The sequence below is a fragment of the Bombus terrestris genome, chromosome 11 (genome assembly GCF_910591885.1).
Source record: "Bombus terrestris chromosome 11, iyBomTerr1.2, whole genome shotgun sequence".
Classification (NCBI taxonomy): Eukaryota; Metazoa; Arthropoda; class Insecta; order Hymenoptera; family Apidae; genus Bombus; species Bombus terrestris.
In genome coordinates this window covers 14,250,652-14,274,977 of record NC_063279.1, presented here as the reverse complement: position 1 = coordinate 14,274,977, position 24,326 = coordinate 14,250,652, and the positions used below count along the sequence as shown (strand labels likewise).

The following is a 24,326-nucleotide window of genomic DNA, read 5'->3' as shown; positions in this document are numbered from 1 at the left end:
AATCAACCGTCGACTAGCGAATCACTGCAAACATTTCCTTCTTCTTAAAATATGAACTTTATATCCGCACAACAGGTTTCTTCCTTTTCGGACTTGTTAAAAAAAGCATTTATATGGAAAATCTGTTTCATTTCGATTAAAGAATATTAAAGAAAAAGGTATAGGATATGTATCAGGTTGTTCGAAAAGTATGTAACAAAATTTAAGGAGAAGTACATAAAAAAATGTCAAATGAAGATAATAATATCTTATAGAAGAGGAAAGAGAAGACTTCGCATTTAACGTTAATATTTATTTTTAGTAATTTAAATTTTACTTATATTTCAATCTAAATTTTTTAAAACGTAGTATTGTATGAAACACGACGAAAGCACAATAGAAAAACTGAAAATATCTTTTAAACGAATCACATATTTTCACATACAAGTACTTCAGTGTTTCTTTCTAGAAAAAAAAGACTCATTTGGTATATAAAAAAAATCTCTGAGAAATTAGAGTTATTAGAAATGAACTTCTTCTATTTGTATCCATTATGATAATAATAGTTTTTTAAATTATTTATTAGTAGAAGGTTTGTGAATTTATGAGTAGAAACCAGCAATATCTTTGCAGTATGATAACAAAAAATTAAGCTCCGTAGTTTAAACTGCATGATACTGGGCTATTGATCTGATCCAATGCATACCAAATTTTGTAAAAAGTAATTTCATGTGAAGGCCATAGTGTGCTCATCACTGATATAACATCTCTACACGACAATTGACGTAAGTTCATTCATGTTCTCATTTAATCATTCATAACAATCATTAAGCTAAATATAATAATAGAGTAAGATAAATTTCATAATAATTTAATAAATACTGTAATTGCATTTGCTACGTGCACGTTTTATCATAATTGAAAGTAATATAGGATAGAAAGAGAGTTTGGGAAAATAGTTAGCCGCAATTAGGCTAGGTATTTACTATTTCAAGGTTTTGTTCGTGGTTGCTCGTAAAGGCTATAATAGGTATCGTCTACAATAGAATATAACCATCGGTGGTAAATTATGTGGGGCACGTGTCCTGGCATAAGTATAAAGAGATTGAGCCAAGCTTTTGTTCGACCCGTTTTCGACCACGTCTCGAAAACGTGTCGAGTCGAGGCATGGACATAAACGTCTCAATAATGGCTTTATTATGCGCTCATTTATACACGTTTTCGGAGAAATATCAAATAAATATGCCTGTCAGGGGAATTTGTTATTTTCTTTTACAATACATATGTATTATAGGTTTATTTGAATATTTTGTTAATGCTCTTTTGATTCTTTGAATTTGCTTAATATCTTTTTATTTTATTCTTTTTTTTAGTATGTAACATGTATAAATTGACGTGTATTATATGTCATTAGAATAATATTAATTTGTGAAATTAAAAAACTTTTATTTCTTTTTTGTCATAGATACAAAACTTTGTAGAGTATTATACTAGTATTTGTAAAGTATTATACTAGATATGAAAATTGATAGAAATATTTAATATAAAAAAAAATGTTTTTTGTACATTATGTTGAAACAGATTTTGAAATATAAATTATACTTTACAAACGCTTTCCGGAAACATTCGTTTTATTAAAAATAAGATATGGTATAATTTTCGATACCCATAATATTTAGAAATTAAATATATGAAGCCCTTCGTTAACTTCTAATCAATATGACGCTACAGAGTTTTTCTATTCATTGTCTCAAATTGATTGATATTGATACGATTGTCTCCTGTCCTTTTTTTCCAATATTCTTTGTCATATGATGATACATTTTCATGTTATGGAGTTACCTGCCGTTTAAAACGAGGGCAACTGTTAATAATGTTGAGAATTTGAATATAATATATATTTAATTTATTGCTGATATAAGATAATTTACCACCAGTTGTATATAATACTTCTGAATTTATCGACCGAAGGAAAGAGTGCATCATATTGATAGAGTGTAGGTAATTCAGACTTCGTTTGCCATCAGTCAATTTAAAAAAAAAATGGTACGTACATTAGTGACACTGATTAAGAACAGAGTGACATGTAATGCTTTTTCGTGTCCAACATTTTAGGGGTTACCTGACTCTTTTACCAGTTTTATGTCAAATGCGACATTACCGATTTAGTGGTTTGAATTAAAACTAGTCTTGTATGGTACGCATCCCACGATATTTTTACGATATTACACGGCGTCCCACGACGAGTTATCAGTTTATAGCTTAATTGTTATAAATTAATAGTATAGATGTTGTAAATTGATTGTTTAAACTTTATAAATTAATGGCTTAAGTGTTATAAATTATTAGCGTGAATATTATAAATTAATAATTAAATAGTTAAGTTGTGCTGTACACAATACATTGACTAATTTTGTTAATGGTGATACTTGTTTGGTCGGTAAGTACCATAGAAGCTAGTTTACCGCATATTGGTAAATACCTATTGCATCTAACGATAACTTAATGGTGACATTTGCATAATACATTTGTACTTACAAATTAAACACATTAATTACATTTATTTTATATTTTAAAATTTAATGGTATTTTAAATAAATTGAATTAAAAAAAATTATTTTACATTCGTAGACTTTCATGCTTTATCGAGTTCAGTCGATAAGTACCATAAGACGTAAGTGATTTGTTCTTAGTACTTGGTCAAGAAATGTATCTACAATAACACGTACTTAGTTTCCTAATTATGAAGTTTGTTAAGAATGTATGCATTAGGGGTTAATAAAAGTACAAAATAAATGTTTTTAAAAATATTGTACATATTTTTTCTGTGTCCTTTACGCTGATTACATATTTGACGTAAAATTTGACAGTGTATCTCGAACCAGGAACAGCATCATAACCATCTTTTACCGGCCGAATTAACAAGATAAAGGAATAACATTTCCACAATTGTTACAGGAATGTTTTTACACATTCTCATAACGATAACCTGAGAAATATGTTTTTCGAGTTTTGAAACAAGTGTGTTATACCCATTTGTAGAAAGAAAGACCAATCGGAACTGTGCGTTCCTTGTAATTGTCTACATTACTACATTATCTTCGACATCTCTTCTTTGCCATCAATGAACACAGATCTGGTAAGATAAATCGGAAGAGGTTTAGATCGTTTATTGCAAGGTGATAATGACTGTTTTGACAGCGGCTCGCGCTTCGACCATCATAAACCGTTCTGAATGATGCCTCTTCCAGCCCCATTGTCGTCGACACCGATTGGAATCAATATTTACACTCAAGCCCGTGTAAGCCATGGATTACCAGAGGCTCAACCGATCCTTCCAACCCTTTCTCGATTGAGTCAGCACAGTCAGCGACCGTTCACTGAGAAATTTTGCTTGAAAAGGGTCCCGTACACGCTTTCGTTGTTAAACAGTCTTTTTCGAAGCAACTCAAAACTGTATCCTCGGTTGAGGCCAGTTTGAACGATATATCAAGTAGTCTTTTTCAAAAGTACTCAAAACGATCAAAGGCCACTGCTATGCTTTTGAACGATTTTTCACGCCTTTGAAAAGGGGTCCTCAATCCAGAAGTTAGGTTAAGTCCTCTCATTGTTGGGTATTTATACGGGCCGAGCATCGAACAATACGAAATTTCGTCGATCGTTATTGTAGCGTGTTCAACTGGATGACGATCGCGATGCATCGGTGCACGCGCGTGAAAGCTGCCCTATTCGAGCCGTGGATAATTCGGAATTGGATTATCGCGGCCGATCTGGGAATCCACGATCGTTCTTTAATCAAATAGATGTAAGGTAGGGAGAATGATACTGGTTTGTTTCTTTCTAGTGGGAAGATAGAAACAGAGATTTTTGGAATTTGTATTTGAAGCTGTCTCGTATTGAAATTTTAGCTGATATTTTTAATTGGACACTAATACTTTATAATAGAAAATACTTTATAATTGCTTCAATAATTTATTACATAACAATAGATAAAAATCTAGATACAGTTGCAAACAAATATCACATACTTTTAACAGCCACGCGCAGATAATGGATCAGTACTTTCTTCTAAAAACTACATAAATCGTTTCTCACAAAACTTACTTTCTAACAAAATTTCCCGCGTTAAAACTTAAACGAAATATTCTTCGCCGCCGTAAACGCTTTGAAAATCACAAAGAATTTCTTTCGCAAGATGCAAATACAATTTGTACAAATACATAACCACTAACCTCACTGCCAAATCTCTAAAAACACTCTTAAAAAATAGAATAGAAAATAAAGAAGCTTAAGAAAAGTCCTCATCTACCTTTGATCATATCAACCTCCACGCTATTACCATTCATCTGCATCGGCACATCCACGTTAATCGGCGCACCAGTGAAACCTATCCTCGCTTTCGGCGCAAGTCCGGTGAACTCCGGAAGATTCTCCATTTCGTACATCTGCATGTGTTGAGCGAAAGAATCTGCGTGAAGTCGCGTCGCCATTATTCCGAATCCTTTCGAAATCAGAGATAAAACGTAACGATTATTTTTACAATTTTTACGAGAACATCATCGAGTAAATATCAATTTTCGTTTAAATGGAAGATTGCGGTTTAAGTAGCAGAATATCGGTTAAGGTACCGTAAAGATGATAGATAGAAATGAAAACGAAATACTTTGTATTTCTTTCGAGTGAAGTGTTTCCTTCTCTACGGTATAAGTGTGATGTTCGCACTACGGTGATTTTTGACCGTTAATGGCTAATTTGGATTATAATAATTGCGATGCTTGCCTTCAACGAGAGCTAAGAAGATGCCACCAACGGTAGCGCTGCCTATCATCGATACAAATCCGGTTCTCGCGGCCAAAACGCCTCCAGTCAGCGCTCCGCTCAATATGGAATTCCACGGATCTTCTTTACGACGACAGCGGATCAAGGTGCACTCGATAGCAGAGAAAAGGCCGCCCCAGACAGCAAAGTTGCCGGAGATTTGAGGAACACGGTTTTTTACTGTCGTTAGGCCGCCGTGGAGGCGTCGTTGGAATCCCGATGGTGCGTTTCGGAAACCGATAGCGCTCTGCTCGAAGAGAAAAATGATTAGCTCTCAGCTGGTATACTGCATGTTCCACATAATTAGGACAAAACATCATTGGACAAAATTAAATGAACAAAAGTAACACATATATCCATTCTAGAAGTGACCGCGCTTTAAAGATTTTAAGGTTGCAATTATTCTTTTAAATAGATTTATACAAAGTTCTGTATAGATTAATCGATGTTTTGATTCTTTAAACGAAAATAATAGGATACTTGTATCTAGAAATGTGTAGTTTATATTTTTAGAATTTCATCAAATTGAACGAAAGACAAGGAAAGTATAAACACGAAAGCATCGCGTTACCCCTTCTCCTTTTTCATGTTTGCAGTATTTTATAATTCCTCTTTTACCCTTTTACTCTTTCTTTCTTTTCTTTTCCACTGTTCTTACATACATTTTCATTCATTTTTACATTACATTTTCAAACTGGTTTTAAATTCTGTTAATAATCATGCCAGTTATGACTCATAATACTGTTAATGAAATTTCAGGATATATTATATACTACACGCATAATATATACATACAAGAATCCTGTGGTAAGCGTTCAGATAGTCAGTGAGCCATTGTATATATATATATATAAATGACTTACTTGAAAAAGTGTACCACAAATGGCGCCCATGGTGAAGGCACCTCCGCAATCATCCACTATTCTCCAGGGACACGGTTCACGATTATATTCCATGTTGTCAATTACTTACAAGTTGTCTTTGAGACAATAATGGTAAGCATAACCGATCAGTACTATTCTCAACAATATTTCTTCATAAATTTATCGCTCATGTTTTACCTTCTATTACGTCTGTAACGCTATGTATTATAAACCAAAATCTATTCACAAGTCTTCTTATAATGGTTATAAAAAGAGTATTAATATAATTGTAAAATATTTTTACAAGATTATCGTGAAGTTAGCCTACCACACCCTACTATCGTAAATCACTTGAAACTATTAATGAATGTTATCGATTTCTACCGGCTATTAATTTGCATCCATCTCTGACATATATATAATATTAATATAATAATAATAATAATATATAATATTATATATATAATAATATTATTATTATATATTAATATTATAACATTAATATAATTAATAATAGTAATAATAATAATAATATTATTATTATATTATATATTAATATTATATACATGTTGATGTTAGAGTTGAAGATACATAGACAGCATCAGGTCCTATATTTCATTTTCATAAAATCTTTCTTTGTTATATGAAAGTTCTACCAAACAATATGGAATTTAATATACTTGGACCTAATTAATTAATACGTAAATGTTACAATAAATCCAACGACGTGTCGACATCTTTTGTAATCATCGTAAACCTTCCCATGATAAGCAGTTTGCGGATGTTCGTGCTAAGCAGAAATTTGTTTTATCCATTAAACGTTATAACAAGCGTTACCTATACTTTGAATGTTTTATATAGTTTTGCATATTCTATGCATTCCTGCAACATTAAGTATAAATGCGTAAAAATCCGCTATCTGATAACAAGTGCCCGAATACTTTTATGAGCCATAATATTTTCACGTAACACTTGTTCGGTAGAACTTGGCTTACTCAACGAAGGGGTTAAGTTTGGTAAAAGCTCAGCAGGGAGCAAATAGTACGTGAGCATCCTAAGTGAATAATAAACATCTCAGTGGGGCTAGACACTCGGGGTTGCGCGTTTAAGGTGGCCATATTGGTCTCTTAGCCTCCGGCTTCGGTTCTTATTTATCCGACTAGCGTTCATCGTGGCGACCCTCCTTGTACAAATGATTATTCGGCTATTATACGATGATTACCCAATGGTACGTGGGTGTAACACGAGAAATAAGTGTGCAGTTTCATGTCGCCACGGGGTCCAATGACAGACTGAATAAATCCATCGAGTGTTACCGCGTATTTAACGCCGCGAAACACATGTTCGTACATCTGTACGTATAAGTATTCTTTTCGGTGTCGCTTCCCTCCAGTTGCTTTCGTAAATAATTATTTTTGGTTCGTAATATTGTCCTTAGCTTATTAACGTAATTTGACTCGACTTTCTCTTTCAGTGATAAAACGAGGTATATATGAGTTATAGTTAATATTGACCAATAATTAATTCGTTTTAATTTCGGTAAAGACCGAAAAAGATCATTTAAAGTTACCTGAAGATACGTGAAAAAATCATAGTACATATACATATAGTACATATGCAAAACTTATCTATTTGAAACACCCAATTAATTTAATCATTTCACAATTCAAAATTTCGCTACAATTTTAAGTAGATATATAGAATAAGGATTGTCCGAAGAAGGAAAGCACAGTACATGCATGGCCAGGCTTTCCGCTACTCTTTTTCAAATTGAATCTCACGAGCCGACGTGGTTTATGGCATGCAAATTGGGTTCGACCTCCTCTGCTACCCTTTCTGCCAAATCCTAATCCAATCCGCTTCTACGTAGTCTACCTACCCTACACTTTTGTACGAAACACCAACCTGAAAAGCATAAGCACCTTACTACCAACCTTCATATGACAACTGTTTCCACGAATTTTTCGTATTTTAACGTCATTTGTACCGCTGCTCTTCAATCATAACTTTGCATCGGAATGCTCGCATAGAAATGCATTTTCGAATTACCTCTATGTAATAAGATAAATTTATACAAATATTTTAATTCACTTACTTTCGTTTTACTTACTTACTTTTTCTTATCTTTTACGAGAAAAATGTAAATATTACACACATCCTGTTATCCGATCGCTATACACACAAGTACTATCTACCGTTCTTTGTATAAAAATTCCCAATTCAATTTCAATACTTTTCGCACAAAAATATACAAATTCTTATGTGCAAATGAATATAAGAATATTCCAATTCACAACAGAAATGAAAAATCGCGAAACAACCAACGACTTCCGAGAAAGGATGAAGCTAACAATAAGAATCTATAAGGGATAACGAACAAAGGAATCTATATGACAATAAGGAATAATAATTTGCAGTAGACATCGGGATATCAAGATCGAGAGACATCGATATTATCGGACAGCTGTCGCGTGGCGTGGTGGTTGTCTCCGTGGCCGGAGTCGGCAACAAAGGGGATCCCCTGTTTTGTTAATCGTTCTCCATAATGGAAACTGAAAGGGGTCCTTGTGACGAGTCGCGACGTAATGTTAAATATGTACGTGTAAACGGTCGTATCGCGGGGTGCGGCCAAACCACGCATAGTATTCTTTGTAATAGAATATGAGATTGAAGTATTAGGTATAACATGAAGTATTAGCGATTAAATGACTGGTGGACTTGTGTGGACGAGTACGAGGTTATCGATGAAGATATCGAGAATAATAGAAAACGCAAACTTTTTTTACTCTGACCTATATCAATCCTATAAATAGTATCGTTACATTATCGATGACTGTAATAATTTACGTTTGATTACTAAAATACACTTCTGTTCTGTACTCTAGACTCTCCGTGATAAAGATTTTAACATAAGATTTAAAGGCTTTATCGTAAATATCGTGATATTAATTAAAACACAACAGAGAGACGTTTAATTAAGGAATCGATGGGAAATCATGTAAAACAATAATACGCTTCGTGATTTACGTGTGTGGAGACACGGCACCCTATTTCTAACTTAACCAACCGCTTAAGCACCTCGCACGAACGACAAAAGGGTTTCATCCCTGAAACTCCTGGACGTACTGATAGATTACACAAATGCTCTTTGCGGGAACAACATCGGGAGGGTTGCAACATCAACGGGATCCCATCGACAGCGGTTACCCTAAAATATTCATTTGAAACTTCGCTGACGTTGGCGACATTTGGACGTTAACCATGACAGTAGAGTAGCTTTGATCTTGTATTCCTGATTGTCGATCGGAAAGGACCGTGATTTTTTCAAATCCCTTGCATCGATCTTTCTGATAGCTAATCGTCCATCCTAGTATTTATGTCGACTGTAATAATATGTCGAGTTCTGTTATCAAACACTGTTAGTAGAAATAATTCGTGTCTTGAGATTAATATTATTTCGAACAGGCTCTATTTCGAGAGTGACTGTCAATTGATATCGTCTATTTTTAACGACTTACATTTTTGAAAAACGATTGTTAATTAGTATTATTTTTAACAATGTTACGTAAAACTCATGGCGGTCTATGAAATTGTTATTCTCCACAGATTTTGGCTATGTACGTTGACACGGTTCACTAACTGAAGCCTCTGCTATGGTCCATATTTAGGGAACCTAGGAAAACACTCGACTTGTTGCAACAGCCGTCCACAACCCTGTCTATGTTTCAGATCGTTCTGAATACCATTGTGTTCCTGGGCCTGGTCCACTAATAATAACGTGTATCTACGCCGACGGTGTCATGATTCTTTCGAATAAGCAACTCTTCGTTTCACAGAATCAGGGCTACGCACATTTTATTTGAAATGAAGATAATATGGAAGCCATACAAAACTGTGTTGAATAAGGTTCTAAGTCTATAAAGTAACTTTTTCTTTTTTATGAAACAAATTACGTAATAAATATTATATCTATTAAATTTGTTCGAAATGAGCGTAAACTAAAAATGAATTCAAAAGAGAAACTTAATGATTCGCTGTAGCCTTTTTGTACGTATTTTGCAATAAATTATTATTGACAAACATTTCTACAGAGTGAAAAGTAATCGCTAAACGGTCGCTGGCTTTTTTTTAAATTAGTTATAGACGGTTATGGGTTTCCTCTGAGGAGCAACAACCTCGTGTAAAGATGAATGTGTCATGCTTGGAAATGAAAGCAAATTACCGTCGTCTTCAAATTGAAAATGATTGCTACTCTACAGATGAGTATTAGTTTCTAGCGGATAATCTTGGAAATAATTTCGGGATAATTAGAAATTGCTAGGATTGCACGCTACTAGAAGAATTTTTTGAATTCAATAAGAGATTTTGTTGCGCGGTTATTTAGAATTAGTATATGGAAGATATCGTACAATGGTTTTAACTATTTCTTAGATAATGCACGTTTTTATACAATCTTAAGCCTTCATCGCTATAATTAAAGAGATAGAATCTAAGCAAAGATATCTTTCACCTACTAAATATTACGCTTGTCGCTGTACTTCCAATATTCTATATAATTTCGCATCTTTTAGTTTTCCATAAATGTATAAACATCCGCGAGCTAATCATATTAAATTTGCAAATAAGAAGGAACGAATTTTATTTATACTATTAACGGTCGATGCATTTTTTTGGAACTCTTTGACGCTTTGTTTCCACCGATCCGAGAAACTTAAAATTTGAATCAGTTAAAATCCAAAAAGGGGGACGAACCAACACTTCCGACCACGTTTAAATCAAAATTTTCGCGCGAAGGCGCGCCAGAACCCAAGCGGAAGTCCTCGAGATCTTTCGAACCACCTTCTTGATTTCGTTGTCGACGATGTCCGCTGAAACGTGACCGCTTGGCCGTGTAACAGGATTAGAGGAAGGGGGACAGATTAAATTTCGAGATATTTAGCCGGACCGCTGCACCCGTCTACTCTTTCTGCTAGTATGGCGATGTCCATCGAAGGGAATAGTAGGATTTTCGGCAATATTTTGGGTGTTTAGCCTTTGTCGCGGAACACTGACCATTGTCGCGTGAAATGATGGGCGTGGAGTTACCGCGTGAAAAGAGGAACCAGCCACCTTCTTCTGTCCTTTCCCTCCATTCTCTTCGCCCGTGTCCCTTACGCGCCTCTTTTTCGAACCACAAAGGGCCTGTGGCCCGATACTTAATTTGCGCTGCACGCGTTCCGATGACTCTCGAATTTGCCATACTTTTGCGGCCTTTTCGAACGTTTGAGTTCTATGGCGTTGGGCTGATTGTCGAGGAAGCGGTCTTTGAATTGTAATGTTGGTATAGTACTATGGGCAGCCATAATGGAAGCCATCAACACGTGTATCGTGCATTTTCACTTCTTACAGTGCTGCATTTGACAAATAGTTTTCATATATATAATACTTTCGAAACTTTATACATATTTATGTTTATCCGACGTTCGATTCAGAAAGTGGGATAATTCGAAAAACGCGTTGTTCGAATTGTCACTGTAAGCATGTTACAGAGGCAACAATACGACTGATTATGAAAATTTTACTCTTTTATCTTCGTAATTTGGTCGGTGAAGGATGGTTATGACACTCTTCTTGTGTGTGATTCGACCGAGAACGTGCAATTTTATATAGGATACCTCTATCGATTGACTTGATAGCGAAAACCTTCACGTATTATCGTAATTTAATTAAAATAATAATTTTCGAATTTCACAAAGTTTGAGAAGGCTTTCTCCATATCATTAAATAATCATTTTCCAAATATTTTGAGTGTAACGTATAAATTTGACCAGGAACTTTATTCTTTCCTTGAAGCATTCACCCTCGAAAACTCTATTACGTCTATCACGTCTCGTTAAATCTCGAAAGGCCACAGATGTAAACAGAAATGGCATCCCGTGGAGCGATTCCCTTCTTCCTTCGCTTCCGCTTTCAAGTGGCGATTCGTTATTTCATCGTTGCGCGCGTCATCGCCTTCTCGAGGGTACTCCGTGTTCTCGAGTGCTTCACTCTCGACAGTTTCACGCCTTGAAAACGAACTACTAATCGATGTTAATAGCGTTTCTTTCGGGCTTTTTCGAGTACGCGTGCTGGCAGTTTCGCTTTCTTCAAGATGTTTGGTAAATATCTGTATTGATCGTTGAAGGGTTAAAGGATTTTAACAGATGAAATTTCTTTCGGAGATTGGGTTGGACTGCATAGATTAAAAATGATATTATAGAAGGACTCGTTACAAAGTGGCAGATATGTTCCGATGTGTGTAATTAGATTACAGATTTATGTAAATTCATATTTCTAAGTTGTGTAAAGCATTATTTCACGTGCTGAGTCCTATAAACGGTACTATACTTTAGATATTTGATGTATCTTTGCAGAACATGTGCATTTCTCTACCTTCAAATTTTCTCTAAACGCATAAAAATCCGCGGTTGATATATGTATAATATAACATGTAACACACACACCCATATATATACTACGTATACATTAGATATAACATGTTACGAGTAAAACACTTCAAAATCCATTAAACTCCCATACAACTTGTCACAATTTGCCACATAACCATTTACCTACATTATCCCCAAAAGAAGATCCAAGAATCTCGTGAAATCTCATGCCGGGAAACAGGGAAGCCCCCGACGGGACTGGCACGATAGAGTTTATAAATTATGAATATTTAAGCAGAGAGCGAGACAGCGAGCGCAGCGTTCTCTGAAACGATATTTTCCTATCTCGGTGCAATAACGTCGCGCAACGTAAAAGGGATGCTTAGGAAACAGGATGGTACACGTCACTAAAACGGTAGCATCCCTTTGAGAGCCAGCGTCAAAGCTAATGGACCTTCTCTCTTCTCCACAAGGTTCTATCGTGTTTCTCTTCGCCTTGTACCGTTTTCTCTCTTCCTTTTCTCTTCGGTACACAGGGTGTTCCAGTAATCGTCGTAGAATCGACAAGAGGCCATCTTAATGTGAAGAAATACACCGAAGACATAGAATACAATTTCTTCATATGGCGCTTCGTTGTCGAGAAAATCGAATTTGAAAATTTATTTAGCGCATGCGAATTTGGATATAGGTAATAGTGCATAATCGACGAGAGATTGTTAGGTGTAGAAAGACAAGAGAGACGAACGAATCGTTGTATGGGTATGTGTGCAATGTAAATGTATATGTAAATGTAAAGTTCACCTGCTCTGTGCCGCGAGGCCGAAAATTCAGTAAACTTGACTAATTGGCAGGAGGTTGTTCTAAATGCGAAAATAGGCAAAAAACGTAGAGTAACATTCTCTCGTTTGGGGCTTCATTTTCAAGATAATAGAGTTTGGACGTGTTTAGCTAAGAATTGACACAGAATTATACCTGAATAATTTTCAAATTTCATTCTCTTCGTAAACGAAGCGTCCTATGAAACGTTTGATTCTACCTTTTTCGACTTACTTTCACCGGAAGAGTAACCTCTTCTCAATTATTCGTTTCTATCCAGTCCGGAACTAGCCAAGTCTAAGTACGCTTTCAAACTTGATTTTTTCGGAAACGAAACGTCAAATGAAAAAAAATTATTCTACATCTTCGACTTACCTTTCATATAGAACTACCCCTGTCTTATCTGTATCATCAATACTGAAACACCCTGTATTCTCTATATGGTTCTTCATTTTCCAGGCTGGCTCTCTTTCTCTCTCTCTCTCTCTCTCTCTCTCTCTTTCTCTCTCTCTCTCGTTATAAAGGGCGTCACGGGGGCCGAGGCCAGAAGCCCTGCTAATGTTTAGTAGCAGTTGATTGCAAGCTCGTTAGAATATGCATAAAGCACCGTTGTTAAATGCTCTTTCTCTTTGCGTGGTGTGCTGGAGTGAATTTAATGGATGCGTGGTGCTATTCCTGAGCCGTGTCTGAGCACGCGTGCAGCCGCAGAAATGTTGCTGGTGTCGCTCGATTTGGTTCAGAGTAGGATTTTCAACGGAATGGAGGATGTGGGAGGGAGTGAAGTTAATTATGCGAAGGGAGGATGGTGGTTGTATGGGAAATAATATCTGTAGTTATAAGACGTTAAAGGGAATTGGAATATTGTTCGGGAGAATTGAATGGGTTGCGAGGAGGATGAGATGGAAAATGGGAGTTTAAGGAGGAAGTTGTACCTAGTATAGCTTTGTGAAATATCTGCTTGCCTCGAGACATTCAAAAGTGTTAGAACATCTCCTGTTTTCAGTAAAACTTCGAACAAACACTTTTTAATAAAATTGCTGGTATACTTGCTTTATCGTAGAAAATATCAAGTTGAACGAATAATGAAAATATAATTCATCTCTAATATTTTCTAGTTTTCCAGCAAATACATATAACTGTTTCGTGAGTTTGATGCGTTCTGTTAGCCAATCTGACTGGTATCGCAATGGTATGTAAACTATTCAAAGTTTAGTATTATCTACATCCCATTTCTTTTATTCACAGAAACGCGAATTCGTAGTAAAAATTCGTAGTTTAATTAGAATGATACACTAACTATACTTTTAATTCTAAGTAGAATATTATGTATTGAATTTCATTCACGCGTTGTTATTTGGATTCTCGACGATTTCAAAAGCTCGTTTCCGTTGCCTGGAAATCTTCAAGTTTGGTTTATCGGATCCTACGTTTTCGCGAGCGTTTAGAGGGAGTTTGAAAACCGATTAGGAGTGTATTTTGAAGCATCAAAACTAACAGATACCTTGTGCAGTCCGGCTACACGAAACTCGACCGTCCATGCCTCGAAGTTGCTTGGTCGCCTCTCTACCACGACATTTATTAACCTTGCCATCGAAGTTACTCGGTATCTATCTGTTCTGCCCCTGGATTACATACCTGGAGTATTGGCAAAGCAGAGATTAACTACTATGTGTTTTAACAAAGTTACAAATAGCTCACCATCTAACGATAAAATTCATTGTCCCAAATCGTGTTCCATTATATTCCAGATTTTAAATGATATCGTTGCGTGATTTATTTGGAAATTGTCCAAGATGAAGAGAAAAATAAGTGTTTATGATACTTGTATTATAGCACTATAAAGAAGAACGACATTCTTATGCAGTCAGTTATAAAGGCCTAAATACATCCTTGAAATATAAAATATTACAACAAAGACATTAGATGTACGAAATTTTCTGATGCACCAAGGTACATATTATTAAATTGTTACACAATTTATTCGGTTTTAGCTTTATTAAGGAAAAGAAAGCCTCGTAATATCTGATGTAATTTTATGCCGAAATTACCAACAATGTTTCAACCTTTTTAATATTCGTATTCTGTATTATGTTATTCGTATCTGATTTACAATAGTTCAAACATACGCTTATTTGGAAATAAGTAGAAATATTCATCGAAGGAATGCTTACTTAAATATCGCCCTAATATGCTCTGTCTAGAGAAGTACCAACATACTCTATGCAGAAAAGATAAATTAAAGGAAGAACACGAATCGGCAACAACCGCGAGGAAAGAAATGGGAGAAGCTGTCAATCGAGCGCCATACATCTGCCACTTACCCGGCCTCGATCGTTACAGTACCTTTTTTCCCACAATGACGCTCCATTTCGTCACAATTATCGCCATTATTCGCCGCGAGAAGAGCATTTTAGCCACGCTACACAATGGACCGGTATCTATATACATTCAGCCGATGCTTGCTATATCTACACTTAGCTAACACACACACGCACACACACAGGCGCGCTCATAAGAATTATTCACATACGTATCGCGCGAGTTGGAGCCGAAGCAAGGGCAAAAATCGTGCGGCGATCTTCTTTCGTGGATCGTCTCTCGTTTTATTGTGTTTTGACAGCAGGTTTCGTGTGGCCACCGTTGCTTTCTTCACGACAAATGATACTGTTTCCTTGGCTACTGCCTTGAGATCTTATCCGAACGAGTTTTTTGCCGCGAAAATAACAATACGGACACTTGAATGATTCCTATTTCACAATCGTATCTGATCGGTCCTAATATAGAGTTACTGGAACATCGGGATGAGATAAATGGGATGTTGGATTTGTTAACAAATTCTTCCTTTCGTGAAGTAGGTTTTGTCGCGAAGGTAAACGGTGACAGTTCGCTGTTTGAACGAATGACCATTCTTCGTTAAATTCCGATTTCATTCGATGCATATGCTGCTTCCAATTGACACGAGTCGGTATTTCCGTGGACGATACATCGAAACGGAAGAACGCGGGAACGCGACAGTAGTAGGGGCGATATCAACGAATCATGAAGAGGTGGGGGGCAGTGAAGGGGGCAGAAGGGTGAAACGAGGGTCGCGGAGGGGCGCGAAACTGTTATTTGCAATGAAACGCAACAATTGCAATCGGAGTCGATGCACGCCGTGTCAGCGAGTTCTGTAAACGCGCCATATTGCAGCTGGGCCGCTCGTGAAAAATAGTGTTTTTGTGCAAGCCGAAACGGCAGATATGAAACCAGCATGGCGGATGCTTACAAATAGTTGCAGGGCGGCGCCTCCATATAAATGCGCGTACCGGTTCATTTTTCTCTCTCTTTCTGCGCCTCTCTCTTTCTTTTTCTCTCTCTCTCTCTCTCTCTCTCTCTCACTCTCTCTAGTTCTGTGTCTTTTGTTGTAGCGTTCGTATGTAAAGACGAAAAGGATCTTGTGAATGAGGGACCGTGTTCGTTGCTACGAGTAAGTGGAGGGAATTCTGAAAAGTGGCCCTCCCCTTTTTGAATTAGGTACCTAACACAGTGACTAAATAGGTGATTTGGAAGTTGGAAGTTTGGTCGAAGTTATGGAGCAATGATTTCTCTGCTGGGAATACGAGAATCGATTAAAATTTGTTTGTCACAAAGAGTACATACGGTATACAAGTAGGCACCCTCTCGGATATTCAGCAATCATAAATATACGAATACATTTCATATAATATAGAATAGTTGTTATCTCCACGTACAGTGGTGTGATAAGTTATCATCAAAATAGATTCTTTGTTTTATATTCCAAACGTGATACCTAAAAAAGTCTTAACTAACATTAAGTATGGGAAACATACGTAATCGTATTCATCAAATTCTAGATTTATCAGTTTTTCATTCAGGTACGAAACAAATTATGTAACCCTAATTGTATTTATCAAATGTCTTCGTAATGAACATGAAATAACAAAAATAGAAGTCTACAGTGCAGTTGTCATATACTCATTCGCAACAGTTTATTTACTATAATTATTACTATTTATTATTTAATATTTTCGCAACTCATTTGTTAATTTACATTAATATTACATGGTGCAAATATATTATTACAGTATTACGCAGCAAAATCAACTTCGAGTAACTACTTATAGACTCGACTTTTTGTTACAATTACGGAGGAAAGAAAAAAAGTACCTTTACCATTAGTAAGAATTATGTAATGAAACACTCCCTAGCTGAGTATGAAGATTAATACATAAGTAAAGAACGTTACGTGTTCAGATCCGTTCTAAAGGAACGGAAGTAACAACGTGTGAAAGGAAGAAAGTGTTTCTGAACAGGTAGGTACTTCCGTAGCTATAAGAAATGTTCTTGGTTTAGAAAGTATCTTAGTTTCTACTATAGCTTTAAGAATCATATAAAAACATTTATTGCAATTTCATGTAGCTGATTATAATTACGATAATATTCGGTAGTTTTTCATAGCAAATGTAGAAAGTTGAAAAATTTCGACAAGTCGAAAATTATAATCAGACTGTGGAAATTTATATAAATTCATATTTTTGTGAATTTAGTTAAAGCAATTATATTTGTTTTACACCTGAAGTTTTCTTTAATTCGCGATAACGATAAAATCACATCGTACATTCCATGCTACAACCTAAACTCCTTGTATAGTAAAAATCTATCACAATACCAGTCACTCACACAATTTCATCCGAAACCTCTTCCCACGACATAATCGTACAACAAAACTTCGCTGCTCATCCAGACAATATGTCGTAACTAGATCGCAGATTTTTACGAATTTATGAAAAATTTAAAATCACAAAATTGCAGGGAACGTGTATAGTGCGCTAAAATGTGTAAAATATTCATGGTACAGTACTGGCTACAATATCTATTACATGAATTAATCATGTCGCTATAAAGCTAATTATAGTTTCTTTCTTCCTTCTTTTATCATTAATAAGACATTATTCCAACTTACGACTTTATCGATGAAATTATATGCGTGGTTCCTGTTGAAATTCTTTCTTTTTTTTTGGACGATAATAATATCAAATAAATCTTGATCGCTGTCTTGAGTGAATTTCGTGTCAAGAGTGTCACAAGTCAGAACGGCAGTATGTAATAAGGAACAAAGGAGGATAGTGTAATAAACGGAAGTATACTTACCCCATACTTGGGTCCTTTGCTACTCAAAACACATCGTCTCGTCTCTCCAGCTGGACTTCGATCGGCAATGATATCGAGCTTCGTATCGAAAGATAAGAGAACCGGGCAGCATCGGCGAGTCGCGCCGCCGCCCCCGCAACAGATACGAAGCTCAGGATCAATATCCATGGTGGTAGGTGTGGCGGGATGGCAGAGGGTTCCATCTTCGACCGTCCTCTCTGTGCTTATTGGTCGGAGGATCGTTTCACGGGTTCAGGTCTCGGCATACAAAGCCCGCACTCTATTCCGGGTAAACGGGCGGAGCTTGTCGTCTCTCCCCTAGCACCTAGTGGGGAGAAGCCATCGGTGCTCTCCTGGCAGACGGCCGAATCGTAAATCATGACCAGTCGGTCGCTCGAAGCGCATCGTGACAAACAGCCTGAAAACCTACGGAAAACATCGGTCGCGATCGATCCACACTCCGTACCGATCTTTAATTTCGTTTTTCACTTATTCCAATACCACTGTGCTTCGTCGAACTCAAGCTCAAAATTTATTCGTGCTTGCGACATTACGAACTATCGTACCAGTGACACCTATTAAATGTAAAGATATTTCATAAAAATTCCCGTTATTGACATATGAATTATTATTAAGACACTGAATGAAGACTGTGAAGTTTCATGATTGTGGTAGTGATCTAGGATCCTAGACAATTGGTTTCTCAAGAAACGACCATGTGCAGCAACGAGAGCCCACCGCCAGCCAAGGAGCCTCTAGCCGTCGGTCTGGGCAACCCCATGACAGGCTTCTTGCCTGGACTGGAACACTATAGACTTCAATTATACCACTACGCAATGGCTGAGAGACTGAGGCTGGCTCAGCAGCTGCATCCCCAACATCCAGGCGTGGGGCATCCTCCATCCAGTGCTCCAACACATCTAGGGATGGGCCCAGGGTTTCCTGCGCCGCTACCATTATATCCGGCTGCAGCGGCTGCTGCCGGATATCCTAGTCGGTTAGCTCTGTCCATGGCTCTTCTTCATCCTCATCATCAGCGGATACCGGAAGAGCCCAAACCTCAACATAGTTACATTGGCCTTATCGCCATGGCGATCTTATCTTCGCCAGAGAAGAAACTCGTACTATCGGATATCTACCAGCATATATTAGAACACTATCCTTACTTTAGAACACGGGGACCAGGCTGGAGGAACTCAATAAGACACAATTTGTCACTGAATGACTGTTTCGTTAAATCAGGAAGAAGTGCTAATGGAAAAGGTCATTATTGGGCTATACATCCAGCGAATCTAGAAGACTTTCGACGGGGAGATTTCAGGAGACGCAAGGCTCAGAGGAAGGTGAGAAGGCACATGGGTCTAGCCGTCGACGAGGAGCCAGATAGTCCAAGCCCACCTCCGTTACCAGCCACGCCACCTCCTCCAGCTACTTTAGGACCCCCAGTGGCTTCTCAGCCCATGCCGGGAATCTGGACGCCGCATCACCATCATCCACACCATCAACAGCAACAACAGCAGCAACAAACGTTCCAGAGTCAAACTCTGAGGCAGTCATCGACTTTTCAACCTTCGAGGAAGAGACAGTTCGACGTCGCGAGTCTCCTTGCGCCTGATGACCAGCATCAGATAGAGTCCGATCTCAGGCCACAGAAGGCAAGGAGGTTTAGTTGCAGTGAGGATGAGTTACATGATCTTCAGGAGCCTGATCAGGATGAGGAGGATGTTGATGTGGATGTTGTGGCTGAGACAAATGCTCTGCCGTCGCCCAACACGCCGTCGGCCAGTCCTGAGGCTAAGGTCATCTCGACGGCTGGTCACTGGACCAATCAGGGCATTCAGAGTGGGCAGATTTCGGGACTTCATATTCAGAGCCATCTGCAAGCGAGGAATTATTACGTGCCGGCGACCTCCAGCAATGGGTCCAACGTTTAATGGAAGATTTCGCGTTTATTACTCGAGTTCTTTCTGGTTCGAGACTAATTACAAACTGTTCGAGGTGGTTGGAGGATTGTGAAGGTGAACGATGCTGGGAGTAAGCGACGTGTAGAGGTGGATAAAGAGGTGATGGATAAGAGGTCGGGAATTCTTTTGATGGACGGCTTTTGGCCTTCTTTTATATTGTTTAGAGGGTTGGTATTTGGGAAGTTTTGAGGCACAGTGGTCCACGAACGAAATTTAGAATAAAATTTAACTAGATGATACGAGAAAGGGAACGATTGTGGACTGTGAATTGTGGATTTTTATGCAAGCTCGTTATTTTCACGAGTACAGCAGCGCCTTGATTATTTGAACTTACTACTAATTTATACTGTTTAATCTGTGCATAATCGAATAACTTTATTTTCATATCAAGGAGAATTATTTATTTGATTACGATTATGTTTTTACTTTAGTAACTATTTTATGAATGTTGATATTAGATAGAAATAAAAGCTTTCGAATAGAAGTGTCATAATTTCATCCAATTTCTATTTTTGTTTTGCAATTTTTGTTGTCAGAGAACATTCCTAAATTTTTCACTAGTCGTGATGTTCGAATAATCGAAGTTCTGCTGTACAAGAAGTATGGAACTGAAATAGATATTTGTTTTATCTATAAAAAATTAGAAAATATTTGAAAATTTAAAATATGATCTAAAATTATATTTTTATTTTAGATACATTGTATATTTTTGTGTATTGATGTATTATTTATATTTTTGCACTTTAAAATGTTGGGTAAATGAATAAAAATCCATAATTTAATAATAATCTTTAGTTTACAGATTCTTTAGGGCGATTTTCCAATAAATTTAACGATCTTTGTATTAATAAATTTTGATAAGTTAAAAATAAACCAAAGGATAGAAAATTAATCATTTTAGTCTGTAGGATAAATTTTAGTTATCTATAAAGAAGCAATAATTAAAGATATTTAATCGCGAGAACAAAAATTTACTGAATTAATCAAATTTTGAATTGTCTGATTTTAAAGTTATATCGATATTCAACTCTCGAATGTCGAGTGTGATAATAAAATTCATTAAAAAGTCCCTACTCCAATATCTTTTCAACGTATAAGAGTCATTAGTAGAAAAATTCGGAATTATTTCACCCGAGTATGTTATATATTTTAAGATTCTGACTCGAGTAAATCCAATTTATTTTTAGAGCACAAAATTAGTTAGTATAAAGATCCAAAATTATTTTAATTTTATGCTCCAAGAATCTAAGTCATGAAATTTCGATTTTGGTCCAATGTGCGTCTCTAAACTAAGCTGGTGCTAATTAGTCGTGCCAAATTGCGAAATTGTTTTAGTTCCTTCGACTATGCCAATTCGATCCTTCACCTTGTAATTAGATTAATATTTATCTAATTGTCTTTGTAAATATACGTATGGCGGTTTTTGTTTACTTGGAAGTATGCGGCGCAATATGTTATTTTCGCGTATTTTTGGATAAAACGAACGAATTTCCCACTTCTCCATTAATTGGCTGTTCGAACTGATGTCCCGTCGCTTCCGGTACGAATCACGATGTATCTTTCAGTTCGAGTCCGGTACTTGAATCCACGTATCGTGCAACACGTGTTAGGGGAGAGTCTATGTGTACTATATAAATATAAATGTATAAGAATACGTGTAGTCGGAGATTTTGAGCTTAGAATTCCATTATTCGCGAATGAACATCAAGATGGACGATTAAAAGATATCGTACTTACTTCCTTATAGATATACGTTAAAGTCACTCAAAAGTTTCAGCACTTCTCACCTTTTCTGTAAAATTGTGAGACCTGAATTCTTTTTATTAAATTAATAAGTAAGTTAGTCATATATTTTTATCAGTCGATATAAAACTACGTGGTATTTATGGACAGGGGGGGGGGTCGTAAAGTAACTGGAGGTGGTATTTATAAAGTATTTTTAAATCAAGTATTTAATTTAAACGTTCTTTACTTCCAGTCCTAAAATCTCCTCGTTAAGCTGCAGTTCATTGTCATAGAGGGTAAAATTATCAAAAAACTTCTCAAAATACAAGAATAATAACGAACGTACATTAATTATAAATATTTGCGTTGATAGTGGAATTCTAGCTTGGGAACTAAGAAATTTGTGTAAATAGAAGAAGGATGCCGTAAAATAGAAGATAATATGTCTCTATACGTAATTTCATACGTTTTTCCGTAACTATGAAATTCCAATGTGGGGCATTACATCAGACTGAAAAGCAGACCCGCCTGTTCAAAGTGTAATATACGAACGTTCGAAGGTTTACCGATAGTCTCGTCTTTATTATAATCCATATATCGTCTCGAACGATATACACGATATATGAAGAATATTATTCTGTGCAACTTCTCGCCCCTTCTGTATGTATGTATATGTACCTATGTATACGTGCCTACGTATAATTGAGATGTATCACAATTAACATACAAACAAACACAAACACATGCAGACGCGAATAAATATAAATTGAACATACACGAACACGAACCATGATAGACAGATAGATCGCGGTTCTTACGATTCGTTCGTAAATGAAAAATGGCAAATGACTAAATGGAAAGAAATATAGACGGTTTTTTAAAGATTACCTCAAATAACACAGATACGTGGTCGATCTGTCTCTCTTGATTCTCAGCGCGGAACTGCCGCATCTCGATGCAATTGAAGCTGAATAAAGTTTCTGTTCCCATGAATTCTCGATTCGTTTTATTCTTCACCTGCCACAATTTCAACGTGGTTCGACAATTTTTAGTTTTAGACAAGAAAGGAAATCTGTACAGGACTGTATGGTTAAGGTTCTAGGTTGATAACTTTTTTAGGTGGAAACAAGTGTTCATTAAGACAATTTTCTAATTTGAATTTCGCTAACGCAAGAGAACATTTGAGAAATTTGAATCAAGTAGTCTGAAGAATCTTCTTCCCTTTGTAAGAAAGTTAAATTGATTCCAGTTCAATTCGGCGGGAAAGAGATATACTTGTTATGAACGAGTGCTATGACCAAAAATATTGCAAAGTTTTATTGCTCTATTTTGTGTTTAAGACAAAATAAAAGATTTGAAAACAAAGCACAAGCAGTAAGCATAATAATATATAAGAAGCGTACAAATATCTTGACATAGATAATATGTATAGTCCATTAGAAGGTTGAAGATATCACGCATAATGATTTGAACTATGAATTCAGTGAACTTTGGCTAATAATAATAATCTAACTCTGCACGTACATATTTCAAACAAATGCAGGAATATAACTATCTTTACACAATTGATGAATCTCTCTCTCTCTCTCTCTCTCTCTCTCTCGATATAAAGTTATCAGTTTTTACAATGCAATAGATCGGTTACTGAAATCACATGTTAATTCGTTATCAACTAAACAAATGTTCATTTACTAAAACAAATCTTTTATCGGTTAATGTAAACTCTTTAAAAGCAATAAAATCGAAATGAAGATAAGAATAAAAATACTAATAACTACATGAATTATACGATATGATATTATTGAATGTTATTCACTATCCAATAAACAAAAAAATGATATTAAGTGAATACGAGTGATGACCATAATTACCAGGAGCAAAGTTGCTTTCAATCATAATTCTTGACAATAATTATACCTGAGTATAAAATAATTAATAATAGACGTGTATACGCGGCTTTGGGTCCGATAGGATTAAAATCACGTTACGATAAATTAATCCAGAAATATCGAATATAATTATTCACTAATAGAATAAAAATACTGTTATTTCAAAAGAATTATTCCTAATTACCAGACACTTCATGTTTTTAATCTTGTTCCAGCATCTCGGAAGCATTTACATATTTCGAACACGCGTTGGGAAACTAACAGCGTTGCTAATCCTTCAACACACGAGAATATCCGTGAATCCTTATCGTGTTCTTACGTGCATCGACTAAATGGCCACGATAGAAGCGTTTGTTGTTACGACAAGTAAAGTGCATAGCCACATTGGCCACTCAGGATTTTCCATCGGTGCACAAATGTACACGGAATGTTTGTGTCAACTTTTCGCATTTTTCTGCGTGTCATGGAACCCGTTTGAGAAAAAGGCGGGAAAAATAACGAAGGTATTCGTGTTAAGAGCGGGATTGCACGCGGTTTGTTTTTCGAGGCATTTCTATCGGCGGCGGCTTAAAATCATCGATGATTCGTTCCCGTCAGAAAACAACATCCAGCACACGATTCAATACACTTTGAGGCTGTTTAACGATTTAACGATTAATTATGCAGAACGTTTCGTATATGCGTTTTGATGTTGACTCGACTGAAACGTGTTTA

General features: G+C 36.4%; 2 protein-coding genes across 2 annotated transcripts; one reads left to right on the top strand and one right to left on the bottom strand.

The window, feature by feature from the left end:
- Positions 1–3,947: 3,947 nt before the first annotated feature.
- Positions 3,948–18,319, bottom strand: LOC125385906 (probable mitochondrial import inner membrane translocase subunit Tim17 1). The gene is made up of 3 exons (XM_048409897.1): positions 18,035–18,319; positions 4,759–5,044; positions 3,948–4,480 (listed from the first exon to the last, which is right to left on the bottom strand). Exons 1-3 carry the CDS (start codon positions 18,200–18,202, stop codon positions 4,281–4,283), a joined length of 654 nt encoding a protein of 217 aa, XP_048265854.1. The 5' UTR covers positions 18,203–18,319; the 3' UTR covers positions 3,948–4,280.
- A 99-nt stretch (positions 18,320–18,418) lies between these two features.
- LOC100643129 (fork head domain-containing protein FD4) lies at positions 18,419–22,716 on the top strand. The gene has a single exon (XM_003398850.4). The coding sequence runs from the start codon at positions 18,751–18,753 to the stop codon at positions 19,966–19,968; it is 1,218 nt and encodes a 405-aa protein (XP_003398898.1). The 5' UTR covers positions 18,419–18,750; the 3' UTR covers positions 19,969–22,716.
- Positions 22,717–24,326: the final 1,610 nt, after the last annotated feature.